Source organism: Eriocheir sinensis, chromosome 19 (genome assembly GCF_024679095.1).
Source record: "Eriocheir sinensis breed Jianghai 21 chromosome 19, ASM2467909v1, whole genome shotgun sequence".
NCBI classification, from domain to species: Eukaryota; Metazoa; Arthropoda; class Malacostraca; order Decapoda; family Varunidae; genus Eriocheir; species Eriocheir sinensis.
Window position 1 is genome coordinate 2,017,314 of NC_066527.1, and position 17,927 is coordinate 2,035,240.

Here is a 17,927-nt window from a genome sequence, read left to right on the forward strand (position 1 = left end):
CAAACCAGACGCATAAACCATGTAAACGGCTGCTCACAAAACGCTGCATTAGCAAATATATATAGCACCTCCAGAGGAACGCCCCAGACAGTCCAAGAAAATGAGGGAAACACACAAGGAAAGTCGAGTTCTCACGCAGCGACCGTCAGCGTGGAGTGGCGAGGCTCGGGGTGAATGTTAAGTGGATAAGTGGCTTGTAAGTAACTTCAAGGGGCGGTGAAGACGGCAGCGGCAAGAGGCGGAGGAACACGCACCTTTTATATATTTTTTTTCCTATTTTCCTTTTTTTGAACTATTTTTCCACTTTTTCTTTTTCTCTTTCTTTACTATTTTTTGTTTTGCCTATTGAGTCGTTTCCATTAATTTCCTTCCACTTGTTTTCCTGTGTCTTTGCTTTCTATTGTTCCTCATCTTAGGTTTTAATGACTGCATGTAGTTATATTTATCTTCTTAAAGGACAGATTATCAAGTTTTTTTGTTTCCTACGTTTTCCAAGTTATGTTCATTGACTGTCTCTTCGTTCCTAAAATCGTATATAACATTTATTCTCCTTTTACGTCAAGCAGGTAATAATTTTTTTTTACTGATCTTGAGGCTGCAGTTAAATTTCTTTTTTTCTGATTTATATTTCTTTTATTTCTTCTTTTTTTATTTCTTCTTATTTTATTATTTCTTATTTTTTCTCATTTTATTTCTTCTTATTTTTTTATTTTATTTCTGATTTCTATTTTTGTATTTCTGATTTCTATTTCTTTTTGTTTTATCTCGAAGCTGCAGTTCTATTTCTTTTTCGACACGTGTGATTGTTGAACCTTCTTTAAGTTTTATTTTTTGTAATACTTCTTTCAAATTATTTTTGGTTCTAAATGCGTTTCCCTCAATTCAGGTAACAATTTTCTTTTTCCGCATTCCATATAAACATTAAACTCATTTGTACAATAACAATGCCCTTATAATATGTTACTTCATTGTTCTCCAACTTTTTGCAACGATGCATTTTAATCTCTCTCTCGTTCACCTTTATTCCAGCGGCTTAAACTATTTCTGTGCATTCTTTTGCCTCTCTCTCTCTCTCTCTCTCTCTCTCTCTCTCTCTCTCTCTCTCTCTCTCTCTCTCTCTCTCTCTCTCTTAAACAACACTCACACACACACACACACACACAAGAGCCGGATTTCTGCAACTTTTTCATTGCGGTTTTTCTCCGAATTACGGACAAAAAGCAGGAAAATGGCGCTTTTTCTCAGGCCAGCCGAGGGGGAGATTTTTGTCTAGATTGAAAGGACGATGGAGGAGGAAGAGGAGGAGGAGGAGGAGGAGGAGGAGGAGGAGGAATGGGTTTAAAAGTAGGAAAAAGAAAAAAAATAGGAGAATTAGGAGAGAAAGAAAAAAGGAGCAAAGAAAATGAGTAAAAGGCAAAGAAGTAAAAGGAGGAGACAGAGGAAAGAAGGAAGAAGGATGAGGAGGAAAAAGGGGCGAAATAGGGTAAGGAGATATAAGAGGAGAAAAAGGAGGAGGGTGAAACAAGAAAGAGAGGGATGATGAGGAAAAACAAAGAGACAAGAGAATGGAAACAGTAAGGAGGAAAAGAAACAGAAGAATTCGAGGAAGGAGAAGGAGGAGGACAATTTAGACAAGGAGGAGGTGGAGGGCTTATTAGGGAAACAAAATATATGAGAAAAAATGAGGACAAGCAGGAAAAGAAAAAAGAAAATTATAAATGCAGTAAAAAAAGTAAATGAAGAAGTAAAAGGAGAAACGAAAGGGAGAAGGAGGAAGTAGAGGAGCAAATGAGAAAAGAAGGAAATGAAGGAGAATAAGGATGAGAGGAAAGGTGGAGATGGGCGTTGAGGACAAGAGGTCGAGTGGAGGAGGAGGAAGAGGAGGAGGAGGAACGAAAGGAAGAAGAAGGAGAAGCAAATGAGAAAAGAAGGAAATGAAGGAGAATAAGGATGAGAGGAAAGGTGGAGATGGGCGTTGAGGACAAGAGGTCGAGTGGAGGAGGAGGAAGAGGAGGAGGAGGAACGAAAGGAAGAAGGAAGAAGGAGAGGAGCAAATGAGAAAAAAAGGAAATGAAGGGGAATAAGAATGAGAGGAAAGGTAGAGAGGGGAGTGGAGGACAAGAGGTCGAGTGGAGGAGGAGGAGGAGGAGGAGGAGGAACGAAAGGAAGAAGGAAGAAGGAGAAAAAAAAAGAAATGAAGGAGTGGAGGACAAGAGGTCGAGTGGAGGAGGAGGAGGAGGAGGAGGAGGATTAGAGTGAGCTGGAAGGTAAATCGCTGAAGCTTCGTTTATATTCAGCTCACATGTTTCGAACCATCCAAAGCCTCCTCCTCCTCCTCCTCCTCCTCCTCCTCCTCCTCCTCCTACTTCTTCTCCTCCTCCATCTGGTCCATTCTCTCCTGCCTTACTCAATCACTATTTTTTCGACTTGGCTTCCATTTTTCCGGTCTTCCATTACTCTCTCTCTCTCTCTCTCTCTCTCTCTCTCTCTCTCTCTCTCTCTCTCTCTCTCTCTCTCTCTCTCTCTCTCTCTATCTCTCTCTATTTCTTTAATTTTTTTTTTTTTTTTACGTTTTCTTTGTTGTATATTCGAAAAGAAAAAAAAAACTCATCTCACCTCCGCTTACTTTGCCCAAGGTGACATTTAATTAACTTACCAGGAGCCTCTCACGCCCCTCTCTCTCTCTCTCTCTCTCTCTCTCTCTCTCTCTCTCTCTCTCTCTCTCTCTCTCTCTCTCTCTCTCTCTCTCTCTCTCTCTCTCTCTCTCTCTCTCTCTCTCTCTCTCTCTCTCTCTCCTCTCACTTTCATTTTCTTCCACCAAGAACACTCCACTTCGCCTGTCCACACCCTTATTTTCTCTCTCTCTCTCTCTCTCTCTCTCTCTCTCTCTCTCTCTCTCTCTCTCTCTCTCTCTCTCTCTCTCTCTCTCTCTCTCTCTCTCTCTCTCTCTCTCTCTCTCATTTCCATCCACTTCCACATTTTTCTTCACACACACACACACACACACACACACACACTTACATTGCCCGCTAATCACTGCCCTATTAAAAGCGTGCATAGATGAGGGTCCTATTAATTGTAACACCACTAACGCTAACTCTATATAAATCTAACTTACTGTAACTAATTCTAAACTCACTAACTAATAACTAATACTAACACTAACTAACCGGCCACTAACTCTCACCTAAAACTAACATTATCATCTTCAGTCTGACGTTAACATCATGTTCCTTTCCCTTAATCATTTCCACCTGCATTTTCCCTTTCCTTCATCACCTCTCCTTTCACTTTGATGTAATCTATCTTGATTTTAGTAAAGCGTTTGACAAAGTTCCTCACCAACGACTGTTGCTTAAATTACAGGCTCACGGAGTAGAGGGTAAAGTTTGAACTTCAAGAAAGGCGTGGCTAACAAAAAGCAAAAAATAGCAAAATCAATGGTAAGGCTGACTGGGGATGTGTTGATGGGGGTCCACAAGGTTCAAGGTATTAACTAACATTATCATCTTCAGTCTGAACGTTATCATGTTCCTCTCATAATCATTTCCATGCCATTTTCCTTTTCATCTTCTCTCCTTTCACTTTGATGTAATCTATGATCTTGATTTCTAGTTTTTTGTTCTAGTTCCTACCAACGACTGTTGTTACAGGCTCACGCTTACAGGGTAGAAGGTAGAGGGTGTTTTAAACTGGTTCAACAATAAAGCAGCAAAGGGGTTGCAAGAGTGCAAAGAGCTCAAAAGGGAATCTGAGACAGGTGACAGTGGGGGGGTCCACTTTTGTTTATTATTTAGATCAATGACTTAGACACAGGAATTAGTAGTGATGTTAGTAAATTTGCAGATGATACCAAGATCGGTAGAGTAATTGAGTCGGATCAGGACGCTAGTATTCTCCAAGGTGAACTCAACAGATTATATGACTGGGCGGATAAATGGCAGATGGAGTTCAATGTAGGAAGTGCAGTATTCTGAGTGTAGGTAGGAACAACCCTCACATAACTATTGCTTAAATGACACTCTCATAAGTAGGTCTGGGTGCGAGAGGATTTAGGGGTCTTAGTGAGCTCTGATCTCCGTCCAAGGGCACAATGCATTCAAGCTAGAAATCGAGCTAATAGGGTACTGGGATTTATTTCAAGGAGCGTAAGCAACAGAAGCCCCAGTCTTCCTCAAACTATATTTAGCATTAGTTAGACCTCATCTTGACTATGCGGTTCAGTTCTGGTCACCCTACTATAGAATGGATATCAAAATGTTAGAATCGGTGCAGAGGAGGATGACTAAGATGATTCAGGGGTTGAGAAACTTGCCATACGAGGAAAGACTCAAACAGTTAAACTTGCATTCTCTAGAAAGGCGAAGGGTGCGTGGAGACATGATCGAGGTTTATAAATGGATGAAGGGCTTTAATAAGGGAGACATTCATAAGGTTTTGTTGGTAAGAGAACCGGGTAGGACACGAAGTAACGGGTTTAAACTGGATAAATTCAGATTCAACAGGGACATAGGCAAAGATTGGTTTACTAACAGGGTGGTGGATGAGTGGAATAGGCTTAGCAGTCATGTGGTGAGTGCCAATACAATTGTCACATTCAAAAATAGACTAGATAAATTCATGGACAGCGATATTAGGTGGGGTTAGATACACGGGAGCTTAGGGTCAAAGGAGCTGCCTCGTACAGGCCTACCGGCCTCTTGCAGACTCCTGCGTTCTTATGTTCTTATGTTCTTTGCCCTCCCTTCACTTTCACTTCTTTCGTAATCTTTCCTTCCATCTCCACCTCATCTTCCCTTCCCTTACTTATCTCCACCTTCATTTTCCCTTCCCTTCATCACATCTCCTTTCACTTTACCCTCTCTTCACCTTCACTCCTTTCGTAATCTTTCCCTCCATCTCCACCTCTTCTTTCCTACCCCTCACCTTCATTCCCTTCTATTTCCCTAGCCATCCTTTCCTATTATCCTCAGTCTTCCTCTCCTTTCCCTATATAACCCTCACTCATCACCAACTCTCTTTTACACCCAGGTCTGAGGTGCGTCTGAGGCCTCGCGCGCGGGACAACGGGCGGCCGGTGGTGTGCACAGCGGACAACGGCCTGGACCAACCCGTGAATGGCGAGGCGACCCTGGATGTGACGCGTGAGTGTGGCGGTGGTGGCGGTGAGGAGGAGGAGGTAGACGAGGAAAAGTAGGGGGAGGAGGAGCAGGTAGAAAAGGTAGAAGAAGAGGAGTAGGAAGAGTAGGACTAGGAGGATGAGGAAGAGTGAAGGAGGAAGGAGAAGGAGGAGTAGGAGTGTGATGATGATTATGATGATGATGATGAGGAGGAGGAGGAGGAGAAGGAAGAGGAGGAGGAGGAGGAGGAGGACATGAATACTAATACAACCACTCCTAAACATGATAACAAAGATAATGATAATAAGAATAGTAATGAGAGCAAGAGAGAGGGCGCTCAATGATTCTACTTGGTCCTTGTAATTAATGATTCTCTGTTATACCTGCAAGCACTAAATGGCTGATTGAGTGGGGGGGAGGAGGGAGGGAGAGAGAAGGGAGGGAGAGACAGAAAGGTAACTGAAGGAGGAAATAGGTGAAGGAGGGAGGCGAAATAGTGATGAGGAGGAAAGAGAAATGAGGTAGAGGAGAGGGAGGAGGAGAAAGAAGAGGAGGATATGGAGAGAGGAGAGAAGAAGTGACGAAGGAGAGGAAAGACAGGGAAGGGAGGAGAAAGGAAATAGTAGACAGAAAGTGGACATAAGTTTGAAAGAGAGAAAAGAAAAAAACCCACAAAGGAGAAAGGAGATAATGGGGAATAATGGGAGACGAAGAAAAAAAAAAGGAAATAGGCGGAAAAACAAGAAAATGAAGAAGGAAGAAATTAACACAAAATAAAATAAATAAGAAGATAGAAATGGACAGGAAGAAGAAGATGGGAAGAAAGAAAGAGAATGATAAAGGGAAAAAGATAGGAAAACAAAAAGATAAATAAGGTAAGAAAATAAAATGTAAAACAGAAGAGTAAAAAGAATGAAAAAAAGAGAAAATGGAATGACGACGAGAAAAAATACTATTGATCTATATTTCTCTTTCTACACTCTCTCTCTCTCTCTCTCTCTCTCTCTCTCTCTCTCTCTCTCTCTCTCTCTCTCTCTCTCTCTCTCTCTCTCTCTCTCTCTCTCTCTCTCTCTCTCTCTCTCTCTCTCTCTCTCTTTTCTTTCCTTCCCTAATCTCCTTTTTCTGGTATCCTCCTCCTGTTCTCTCCTCCTCCTTCTGTCTCATCTCCTTCACCACCACATATTTACAAACCTTTCTCCTCCTCCTCCTCCTCCTCCTCCTCCTCCTCTTCCTCCTCTTTTCTTCATCCCTTACCCCAATCCTCCTTCTCGCAATATTTTTCTTCCGTCTCACATGCATCCGTCTCCTCCTCCTCCTCCTCCTCCTCTTCCTCCTCCTCCTCCTCTTGTCTTCATTCTTCACCCCCAACTCCTCTTCGCAATATTTTTCTTCCCGCTCGAGCACCTCCTCCTCCTCCTCCTCCTCCTCCTCCTCCTCCTCTTCTTCTTTTTTCCTTCCTCCTCTTCTTTACCTTCCTCCTCATTGTTATTCAAGTCCGAGCAAACTTCATCTTCATTCCATTATCTGATTTTTTTCCCTTCATTTGTTATTCTTTTTTTTCTTCTTTTTTTTCTTTCATCATTATCCTCCGTTACGTCTAAATTTCTCTCTCTCTCTCTCTCTCTCTCTCTCTCTCTCTCTCTCTCTCTCTCTCTCTCTCTCTCTCTCTCTCTCTCTCTCTCTCTCTCTCTCTCTCTCTCTCTCTCTCTCTCTCTCTCTCTCTCTCTCTCTCTCTCTTGCTCTAATTCTCTCATTCGTTATTTTCTTTTTTTTTCTTATTTTCGTTTTCTATTTTTATTTTCGTTATTTTTTTGTTCTTTTTATTAGAGAACACATTAACTTTATTTCCTCTTGCTTTTCCAACACTAAAGTTTCCGCCTAAAAGAAATTCTACAAAAAATAAACCAGGGAGGGACATGAGCAACACACACACACACACACACACACACACACACACACACACACACACACACACACACACACACACAGACAAGAAAGAGGAAGGACACAACAAACAACCTTTAACCTATACACACAAACACACACAAACACACACATACACTCTCTCTCTCTCTCTCTCTCTCTCTCTCTCTCTCTCTCTCTCTCTCTCTCTCTCTCTCTCAGGTGATTGTGCAGGTGTGTTGAAGTGTAAGGCAGGTATGTTGCAGCAAGGAAGGAGGAAGGAAGGAAGGAAGGAAGGAAGGAGGAGAGGAAGACAGGGAGGAATGGAGGAGAACGAGGACTGAAGGAAGATAGTGGGAGGAGAAACAAAGGAACAAGAGCGGAATGAATGATGGAACTGAGATTGAGAAGGAGGAGAGACGAAAGTGAGGAAGAGAAGAAGGGAAGAAGGAAGCGAGGGAAGATAATAGGTAGAGAAGGGAGAAAGGAATGAATGATAGAAGGAAGGAAGGAGGGAAAGGGAGCAGTACGTTAGTCTGTGCGTTGAAGACAATGGTTGATGGAAGAAGGAAGGGAGAAGAGAACGAAGACGGATATAGAAGAAAATAAATAAAAAGAAAGGAAAAAAATCTAGACTAAACAAAGACAAAAACAAAAACAAAAACAAAGAAAGAAATAAAGCAAAAAAAAAAAGAAGAGAAGAGAAGCAAATAAACTAGAGGGAGAGAAAGGAGAAACGAAAAAAAAATGGACAGAAAAAAAAGAATGAAAAAAAAGTGAATGCAAGAAAAAAGAAGATAAGAAAAGATAAAGAAAAGAAAAAAGAAACCGGACGTGCATGGGAGGAAGGACAAGCAAGACACATACACAATTAGGTCCACCATCGTTACACACACACACACACACACACACACACACACACACACACCTCCCCCCCAGCCTCTACACACACAAACGCTCGCCTTGGTCCTGCCGGCACTAACATAACAACCAGGCCAATTCCCCGCGCGGTGTTCCAAATTTCATCAGCAATCGAGGGGAAACTTCGCAAAACTCGTAACAATCTCATTCGGGGACGTTCGCTTGGGAGTAGCCGTTCATTGGGAGGCCTCGGCGTGGCCTGAATGATCGAACATTATCTAACGTTCCCTTTCTGTGCCTTTCTGTGTCTCTGTCTGTGTCTCTTTCAGCGCAAGCTTTGAATGGTTGAATATTAGCTTGTCCCTTTGTCTGCTTTTTTTTCCCCTTTGGTCCCTGTCTCTGTTTCTCTCTGTCGCTGTCTTTGCCCATTTCTGTATCTCTCTCTCTGTGCCTGTCTCTGTCTGTCTATGGTTCTCTCTGGGTTTCATTGTCTCCTACCTCTTTCTCTCTGTCTGTTTCTGTCCCTTTGTCTCTGTGTCTCAGTCTCTCTCAGTCTCTCTCTCTCTCTCTCTCTCTCTCTCTCTCTCTCTCTCTCCTTCGGCGTGCGCTCTGAATGGTCGAAAATTATCTTACCTTGTGTGTCTTTGCCTCTCTCTCTCTCTCTCTCTCTCTCTCTCTCTCTCTCTCTCTCTCTCTCTCTCTCTCTCTCTCTCTCTCTCTCTCTCTCTCTCTCTCTCTCTCTCTCTCTCTCTCTCTTTCTGTGTATGGCTATCCAATACTCTTCTGCCTCTCATTTTCCCTTTTTGTCCTTTCTAAAATGTCTGAAATTATTGGACATTCTCTCTCTCTCTCTCTCTCTCTCTCTCTCTCTCTCTCTCTCTCTCTCTCTCTCTCTCTCTCTCTCTCTCTCTGTGTATGGCTATCCAATACTCTTCTGCCTCTCATTTTCCCTTTTTGTCCCTTCTAAAATGTCTGAAATTACTGGACTCTCTCTCTCTCTCTCTCTCTCTCTCTCTCTCTCTCTCTCTCTCTCTCTCTCTCTCTCTCTCTCTCTCTCTCTCTCTCTCTCTCTCTCTCTCTCTCTCTCTCTCTCTCTCTCTCTCTCTCAACTTTTTTTTCTTCTATATTTTAAGACGATTAATTTCCTTTTTTATTTCCATTCGTTTTTTTTATAGTTGAAACGAGCATTCTTTTTTATTTTTGTATCCTCGTTTTTATTTTTTTTAATTTTTTTTATATAGCTCGTAGTAATGATGCTCTCTTAAAGGAAACCTAATTATTCTCCTTTTCATTCTCTTTTCTCCTTTTCTTGTTAATTTGCTTTCAATCTCTTTATTCTTCCCTTGTTTCTTTCTCCAGTTCCTCCTTTCCCTTCTCTTCTTACGTAATTTGCTTTCCTTCACTTCATTTTTGTCTCGTTCCTTTCTTTCATTCTTTTGTTTTTCTTTTTCTGTCTGTTGTCTTCCCACTCCTCATTTTCCCTCTTTTTCTGCGGCTGATCGAATATTGTATTAGTTTATCCTTTCTTTTTTTCTTCTCTCCTTCTCTCTCAACTGGAATGTGACGGTTTTTTTTTCTTTGTTCTCTCTTTTCTTCTGTCTGTTGTTTCCCCACTCCACATTTTTCTTCTTGTTCTGCGGCTGATCGAATATTGTTTTAGTTTATCCTTCCTTTGTTTCTTCTCTCTTTTCTCTTTCTCTCTCAACTGGAATGTGACGTTTTTTTTCTTTCTTCTCTCCTCTTTTTCTGTCTGTTGTGTCCCCACTCCTCATTTTTCTTCTTGTTCTGCGGCTGATCGAATATTGTTATAGTTTATCCTTTCTTTGTTTCTTCTCTCTCTTTCAACTGGAATCTGACGTTTTTTCTTACTTCCTCTCGCCGTTCACAAAAGGGGAGGAAATGTTTTTTTTTTTTTCTAAATTTAATATCGTCATTCCCTCTTTTATATTTAAACGATTGGTTGGGAAAAGGTTGAATTTTTTTTTTCAATCTTGGTATGGCTTTGTGTGGAGGAGTATTTTTTTCTTTCTTTATATTCATCTTGTATTTTTTCTTCTTTCTTTAACTGTATATTTGTCTTGTATTTTCTTTCTTGAGCTGTAAATCTATCTTGTATTTTCTTTCTTTTAACATTATATTTATCTGTATAAGTCCGTATATTTTTTTTTGCCATTTAACTTCTAATCTTTATATAATTTTCTCTTTATATATATGCACATTGATAAATCAGCATATATACCTACATTTCTTTATCTATATTTTCTTAGTATCATATTTCTTAAACTTTATTTATTTGACTATCGTTATGGTTTATTTTTTATCTTTTCATTTCTGTATCTTCATATTACTGCATCATAATATATTCGTATCTATACTTCTACATCTTCACACTGCTTTATCTGTATGTCTGTACCTGTATATATCTGGCTCTATATTTCTGTATGTTCACACGTTAATCTTTACACATATTTCCGTATCAATATTTCTTTATCTTCACACATGTTCGCGGATAGTTCTCGTTTCCTAAATATCCACTTTTATTTTCCTTCCTCCAATCCTTCGCCGGCTGGAATATTACGAGTATTCATTCTTCCTTCCTTCGTATCTACTTTTACACCTCAATGGGAAAACAATATATATTTTTGTCGCTGCTCTTCTGTCAGGCTCTTAATATCTACATGGAGGAAGCAATTCGTTATTTTTCATTATTTCTTTTATATTCGCTTGTTTTGTTCCTTTACACTCACGACTGATATATAACTGTTTTTCCTTTCTAACTAATTCCACTATGTATATGCAGCAAATGTGTTTTTATTAACGTTCTGTCTTTCTTTTCCACCTCCGTCCAATCCTCTAAGTGATCGAGTATAATACTTTTTTCGCTTTCCATTTTATTTTCCTATATCAACAGGACAAGATACATATTATTTTATGAGCCTTCATATTTTTATCTCTTCACTTCATAATTGGAATAGCAATAATATTTTTTTACTCTATTTCCTTTGGCAGATTTGTTTTGCCATTGTTATACAGAAAAAAAAAACTAAATACATCTTCAGTTTTAAATATTCAGAAAAGTATTGAAGAGAAGTTTGAATATGAAATTACTTCCGTCATCTCTCATCACACGATTTAGCCAAACTTTCATACACATTATATTTTCTATCTCTTGTAATGTTGAAACGCAAATACAACTTCGTCAGTTTGGTATTCTGGAAACGAACAAAGACAGCCACATAAACACTTCCCATCACACACAGAATACGACCTTTTATTTCTGTTCCATCTAAGTCTTACGTGAGAAATAAAAATACCTCGCCAGTTTTTAATCTTCGGAAAGTGAAACGTAGGTGAGGACGTGAACGATTTCTCTTTTATTTCAATCTTACGTTAGTACCAAAATACTTCATCGGTTTTTGATCTCCGGAAATGGCAGAAGGCAATGACAAATATTTATCTTCACAAACCTTTCTGTTTCTATATCCATCTAAATCTTATACGTTAGCACCAAAAATACTTCTGTCCGTGTTGAATCTACAGTAAATTACTCAAGGAACACTCTCTCCCCAACATTTTGATTTCTCTTTTATTAGAATATTTCTCTTTAATTAAAAATCTAACACGTTTGCACCAAAAGTACCTCCGTCCGTTTTGAGTCTACACTAATTTAAAGAAGGTACTCCGCCAACATTATCTCACTCACATTTTGATTTCTCCCTTATTAAAACCTTACGCGGCAGCACCAAAAATACTCCGCCTCAGTTTCGCCACCAGAGAGAGACGCGGGGCTGCTGCAGGGAGTCAATACGATGCTTTTGTTCTTTTTCATCGCATTGCTGGATTTGTTTGGCTCACGGATTGCATTTTTCGCGCGCTCCTTTCTCTCGTTTTTTCTTCCTCTCCCTCTAATTCCAAAACAAAACTCGGTGAGGGAGAAATGAAAAAGTTCGCAATCTCTTCGTAGTCGTGAGATTAGGATTTGGCTTTGCGTTTTGCGAAATGGAAGGATATTTCGTTCTTCTATTACGTTCCGTTCTGCCTTTAGCGTGTGTGTGTGTGTGTGTGTGTGTGTGTGTGTGTGTGTGTATACTCTCTCACTGCTACTCATTCAAAGTCTTTTTCGGAATTTCTTTATTTTGTATTACGTATTTTTAGTTTTAGTTTCTTCGTTTTTCTTAGGTTTATTTTCTTAGTTTTTCTTCTTTTCATTCTCTGACTATTTTCTTTTTTCTTTAACATTATTCTCATCTTTCAACTAGTTTCTATTGCTTTATTTAAATTCTTATTGTTTTATATCTCTCCTATCTTAACTATTTCATGTCTTAGGGTTTGAATTCTCTCTCTCTCTCTCTCTCTCTCTCTCTCTCTCTCTCTCTCTCTCTCTCTCTCTCTCTCTCTCTCTCTCTCTCTCTCTCTCTCTCTCTCTCTCTCTCTCTCTCTCTCTCTCTCTCTCTCTCTCTCTCTCTCTCTCTCTCTCTCTCAAAAATACATACCTCCACTCAGGACAAATCCACAATTCAATGGCGCCGCACAGAGAAAAGTCCCGAGTGTCCCGCCAATTGGTGAGGCCTTCAGGGCAGCAAAGCCTTCCATTGGAATGTAAAAGTTTGCACAGAGCGCTGCACGCCGCGAGGCCGAGGGACCAACACCACCGCGGCGGCGTCAGTGTCAAGGCCTCCAGTCAGACAAGCGTCACCATCAACTAAGAAGAATTGAGGCTCGCTAACAGAGGCAAAGAAAGAGGCAGCGGCGAAAGTCAGTCTGTGAAAACGTTAGTGTGGTATAGGTTAATGTTACTGGAAGTTTATGCTACTGGAACCACCTGGGATTTTTCAGTCACCGCCGAGTGGCTTAAGATTACCCACATGCTGTCCTGAAGACCACCTAGCAACTTGGATTCTAGAGAAACCATCCAAGGGAAATCAAGAATGCGCCAAGATGATGTATGATAGATGGCGTCACTATAAACACTTGCCTGCGCCATGACGGGCTTGGACCGACCACAAAGCCCAACCAAGGAAGCCTACCGGTGCTATAGGCCAGGACGTAAAAAAATTAAAAAAATGGAGACGTTAGTTCAAGAAAACAGTAAGTAAATCGTCGTTCCCAAAAGTCTGCCGAAAATGTTTCCACCGAGTAACACGCAGCGCGGAGCGTGCACGAGAGAGCAAAAGTTTCCATAACAAGCTGGACGAGGATTAAAACTATGAGAAACTTGACCTTCCGCCTTCGAGAAACACACACACACACACACACACACACACACACACACACACACACACACACACACACACACAAGAAACACTCCCTCTCTCTCTTACACACACACTCACCGACACACGCACTCAACCATCCCCCCCCCTTACCCCCACCCCCCAAGCCTCTTCAAGCAAGTCATGCAAGCCGAATATATCAAAAAGTTTCATTGACGCTTTACCAACACGAGTCTCCAATGCGCCGTGAACATTTAATGGAAACAAATGCACAAACACAAGCGAGGGAGAGAGGGAGAGAGAAGGGGTAGGAGACTGAAGAGAATGCGGGTTAAGGGGAGGAAGGCGGAGGAGTAAGAAGATGAAGGGTAAGGAAAGATGGGAAGCTAAATGGGCAAGGAAGAGGAGAGAAGCTATAGGGTAAGGAAGGGACGGGAGGGTGAATGAGTAAGGAAAGGCCATAAGGGTGAAGGGTAAACATATGAAGGGAAAGGAAGGGGCGGGAGACTGACAGGTAAGGAGGTGGCTGGAAGCTGAGGAGTAAAAGGGTAAGGAATGGGCGAGAGCGTGAAAGGTAAGGAAAGCGTGAGGGGCAGAGGACTATAAAGCTAAACGGTAAAGAAAGATAGGGATATTGAAAGGTAAGGAGGGGCGAGAGGCTGAAGGGTAAAGAGATCAAGGATAAGGAAAGGGTTGGAGACGGAGGAGGTTAAGAAAAGGTGAATGGATGAAAGAAAAAGAGATGGATAAGGAATAAAGTGGTGGAAGACTGGAATGAATGAAGGAGGGAGAGGCTGAAGGGAAAATAGATGAAGGATAAGAAAGGGGTGGGAGACTGAAGAGTTAAGAAAAGGTGAAGGGATGAAAGAAAGATAAATGAGTACGGCATCAAGTGGTGGACGACTGAAAGGAATGAAGAGGGGAGAGGCTGAAGGGAAAATAGATGAAGGATAAGAAAGGGGTGGGAGACTGAAGAGTTAAGAAAAGGTGAAGGGATGAAAGAAAGATAAATGAGTACGGCATCAAGTGGAGGAAGACTGAAAGGAATGAAGGAGGGAGAGGCTGCAGGCTAAAAAAGATGACGGGCAAGTAAGGAGGGAAGGAGTTCGTTACTGAAGAGCAAGGAAGAGGCGGGAAAGTGAAGGAAAAAGAAAGAGAGACAAACTGAAGTGCAGGAAGGGGCGGAAGGCAGAAGTACAGCAAATATTTCTTAACCGGAGACTGTTAGACTGTGTTGAGAGTGAGCGTGTGTGTCATTAGAGGCTTAACCCTGTAGCAGCGATGGGCCAAATTTGTGGCTTTACCGTGTACCAGCGACGGGCCACAGTTTTGCCATGATATAAACTCCCCAAAATAGATGATACATAAAGTGATCACAAATGCGTTGATATATATTATGAAATGATTTGCGTGAGTAATGATTTTTTCTCATTTTTCTCGCTTAGAGGGGCCTATAAGAAACATGATCCCTGCAGCTACCAGGTTAACCGGAGACTGTTAGACTGTGTTGTGAGTGTGTGTGTGTGTGTCATTAGACTGATTAGAGCCTTAAGGAGAATCACTTTCACCAACTGAGAGAGAGAGAGAGAGAGAGTAAAATATCGCGAACCATGGCAACTCTTGGAAGAATATTAATGAAATGCAATAACTGGCTTTGACATAATTTCGCTTGAAGGCGGATCACGTTGAGAGGAAGAAGACCAAGGCGTATAATATGTAAAGTAACTATATTAAGATTAACACTCTATCTATCTATCTAATTATATGTCTATCTATCTATCTATTTTCTCTTATTTCTTTTTCTTTCATTCAACTTTCTTGCTTTTGTCTTTTTTTCTTGATTTCTTTCGTTCTTATTTTCTTTTTCTTTTCGTTACTTTTTTCTTTATTTCATTTTCCCTATTAATTTCTATCTTTCCTTCTATCTATCAATCTACCTGTGTATCTATTTATCTATTTATCCTTTATCTTTCATTTTTTCTGTTTTTTTTCTCTCCTTTCTTTCTTTTTTTCTGCTTTTCTTTTCATTCATTACTTTTTTTCATTTTCTTTTTTTCTTTTTACAATCTACTTCTCTCTCTCTCTCTCTCTCTCTCTCTCTCTCTCTCTCTCTCTCTCTCTCTCTCTCTCTCTCTCTCTCTCTCTCTCTCTCTCTCTCTCTCTCTCTCTCTCTCTCCGCCTTCCCCTCTCTGTGTTGATCTATCTCCCACGCTGCATGCATTAAACAATTCTTCTATTATTTGCGTTGCTTTGCCCTCCCTTTCACTCATCTCATTCTCTCCCTTATTGGCTTTCCTCCCTTCTCTACACATGCATTCCAATCCTGCTTGTGTTCCTTCCCTCCTCTCCTCTCCTCCTCCTCTTCTGCCTACCACCCTTCTCCTCCTCCTCCTCCTCCTCCTCCTCTCTCTCCCCTGCTTCCCTTCCCTCGTAATCTCTCTTTCCGAGGTCGGGTTGTTGTAAGGGCAGTTGTCTGAGGCCTAGAAGGGAGAGTCCACGTGAAGATTATAATTTAGATCTGAATATTGGCCCTCTCTCTCTTTCTCTCTCTCTCTTGTGTGTGTGTGTGTGTGTGTGTGTGTGTGTGTGTGTGTGTGTGTGTGTGTGTGTGTGTGTGTGTGTGTGTGTGTGTGTCTTTTTCATTTTGTTTTGGTTCATTTTTTTGATGAGTTTTGGTAAGCTGTCTGTTTGTATATCTTTCTGTATGTCTGTTAGTCATGTTTATGTTTGTCATTCTCTCTCTCTCTCTCTCTCTCTCTCTCTCTCTCTCTCTCTCTCTCTCTCTCTCTCTCTCTCTCTCTCTCTCTCTCTCTCTCTCTCTCTCTCTCTCTCTCCAGCTGCCAATCAAATATATTACCACAAGCAGAAGCAGGCACATTGCTACATAGGTTCCTCTCTCTCTTTTAATCCTTGGTGTGAATTATTTGCCACACACAACAGTATAATGGTCAGGCAATTAGGTGCTGCCACTCAAGCTGTGTTTAATCCTTCCCAGAAAACACACAAACACACAGAAACACAGAGACAGATAGACACACACACACACACACACACACACACACACACACACACACACACACACACGTACACGCATACACACACAGACAGACACACACACACACTCACGCACAACTCCTCCCCCCCACACCCACATCCACAACTCCCCCCACACACACACACACACTCACGAAAGCAGAAAAAACAGCCAGTTCGGAATTATGGAATGTGTGGAATGGAAAATGAAGTGGCATGCTGGTGGTGGTGGTTGTGGTGGTGGTGCTGGAGGTGGTGGGCGTCAAAGTCAAAATCAGTAACAATCATTCATTTTCACAAACAGCGCAGCGCATAAAGACGATATAACAGCCGGTCAGCGGACTTTCCTCACCCCTCTCTCTCTCTCTCTCTCTCTCTCTCTCTCTCTCTCTCTCTCTCTCTCTCTCTCTCTCTCTCTCTCTCTCTCTCTCTCTCTCTCTCTCTCTCTCACGTAACCAATGTAGAAACAAGAATTGATGAAACTGGTGATGAAAAGGTACTGGGATGCTGGTGGTGGTGAAACAGCTGGTGATGAAACTGTTGGTGGTGGTGAAACAGCTGGTGATGAAGCTGTTGCTGGTGGTGGTGAAACAGATGGTGGTGATGAAAGATAGTGGTGAAATAGGGAGGAGGGAGTGGTGAAACTTTTTTGGTGATGAAACAGTTCGCGGGAAGCTGGTATAGGAAATGTAGAGCTCTGGCAGTCATGTAATTTAACCCTCTTTTAATCAAACATTCTCTCTCTCTCTCTCTCTCTCTCTCTCTCTCTCTCTCTCTCTCTCTCTCTCTCTCTCTCTCTCTCTCTCTCTCTCTCTCTCTCTCTCTCTCTCTCTCTCTCTAAACCAGTAACATGCTTTATATAATTCTTGACTTCTAACTTTATTATGCAGTGTCATTCAATTTTGCGTTTTCAAAAAAATAATCACAAGTATTAGTAGTTTATTATTTAAAAGTTTTATTTATCATTTCAAAAGACATGTTCAAGAAGGTTTGTATATGTTTTACGTAAAATGCTAAAGTAATCCATTTTTTCTATTATTATTTACTATCGATTTTCTATTCATTATTTTGCAAACCAAAGGAAGATAAACTGAAATTCTAGCCTTTCTCTCTCCGTCGACATTGCATTTTTTTATGAGAATAGATGTAGTAACACTAGAGCTATTATGACATTCGCAAAGGTTTCTAGCCGACTGACTGACTGCTCTTGTATACTGAAATCGTCCACTACCCCAAGAATAACTAAGTGAATGTCTTGTTTTATTTTTAATCGAGAATGCAGTTCAAAAGAAGATTTATAAGTGAGTGGAGGACTTGTATTATTTTTAATCAGAGGGGCAGTTCAAGAGAAAAACAAATTGGAAAACCATCGGAAATCAAGACTTCCACAAGAGGACAAAAGGAGGTAGAATAATAATGGTTAATTTAGCTTGAAGAGACATATCGATTCTCTCCTTTTAACAGCGTTCAAATCTCAGGAAAGAGGAAATACGGATGAAGGAAGACTGCGTCATAATTCAGCAGTACTAGGGATGAAAGGATGAAGATACTATAGTCTGTTCACGAAGCCTGTTCATCTGGCGCCTAGGCAGCGTTTGTTACGGCTCCTGTGATTGGCTGCACCCTTCCCTCACTCACATGCCATTCATGTCCGCCGTGACGCTACACACTTGTATTCTCGTCGTCATAGCTCGTCTCTTATTCACGACAGACCACTTTAGTTGGTACCGTTAAGAACATAAGAACATAAGAACGTAAGGAGTCTGCAAGAGGCCGTTTGGCCTATATATATATATAT

At 41.1% G+C, this 17,927-nt stretch overlaps 1 protein-coding gene across 1 annotated transcript in view; it reads left to right on the forward strand.

Annotated features, from left to right (window-relative positions):
* Positions 1 to 17,927, forward strand: part of LOC127000508 (nephrin-like) — a 227,886-nt gene that overhangs the window by 140,048 nt on the left and 69,911 nt on the right. Inside the window, 1 exon segment of the mRNA XM_050864237.1 lies at positions 5,032 to 5,144. Coding sequence (XP_050720194.1) covers positions 5,032 to 5,144 — 113 coding nt within the window.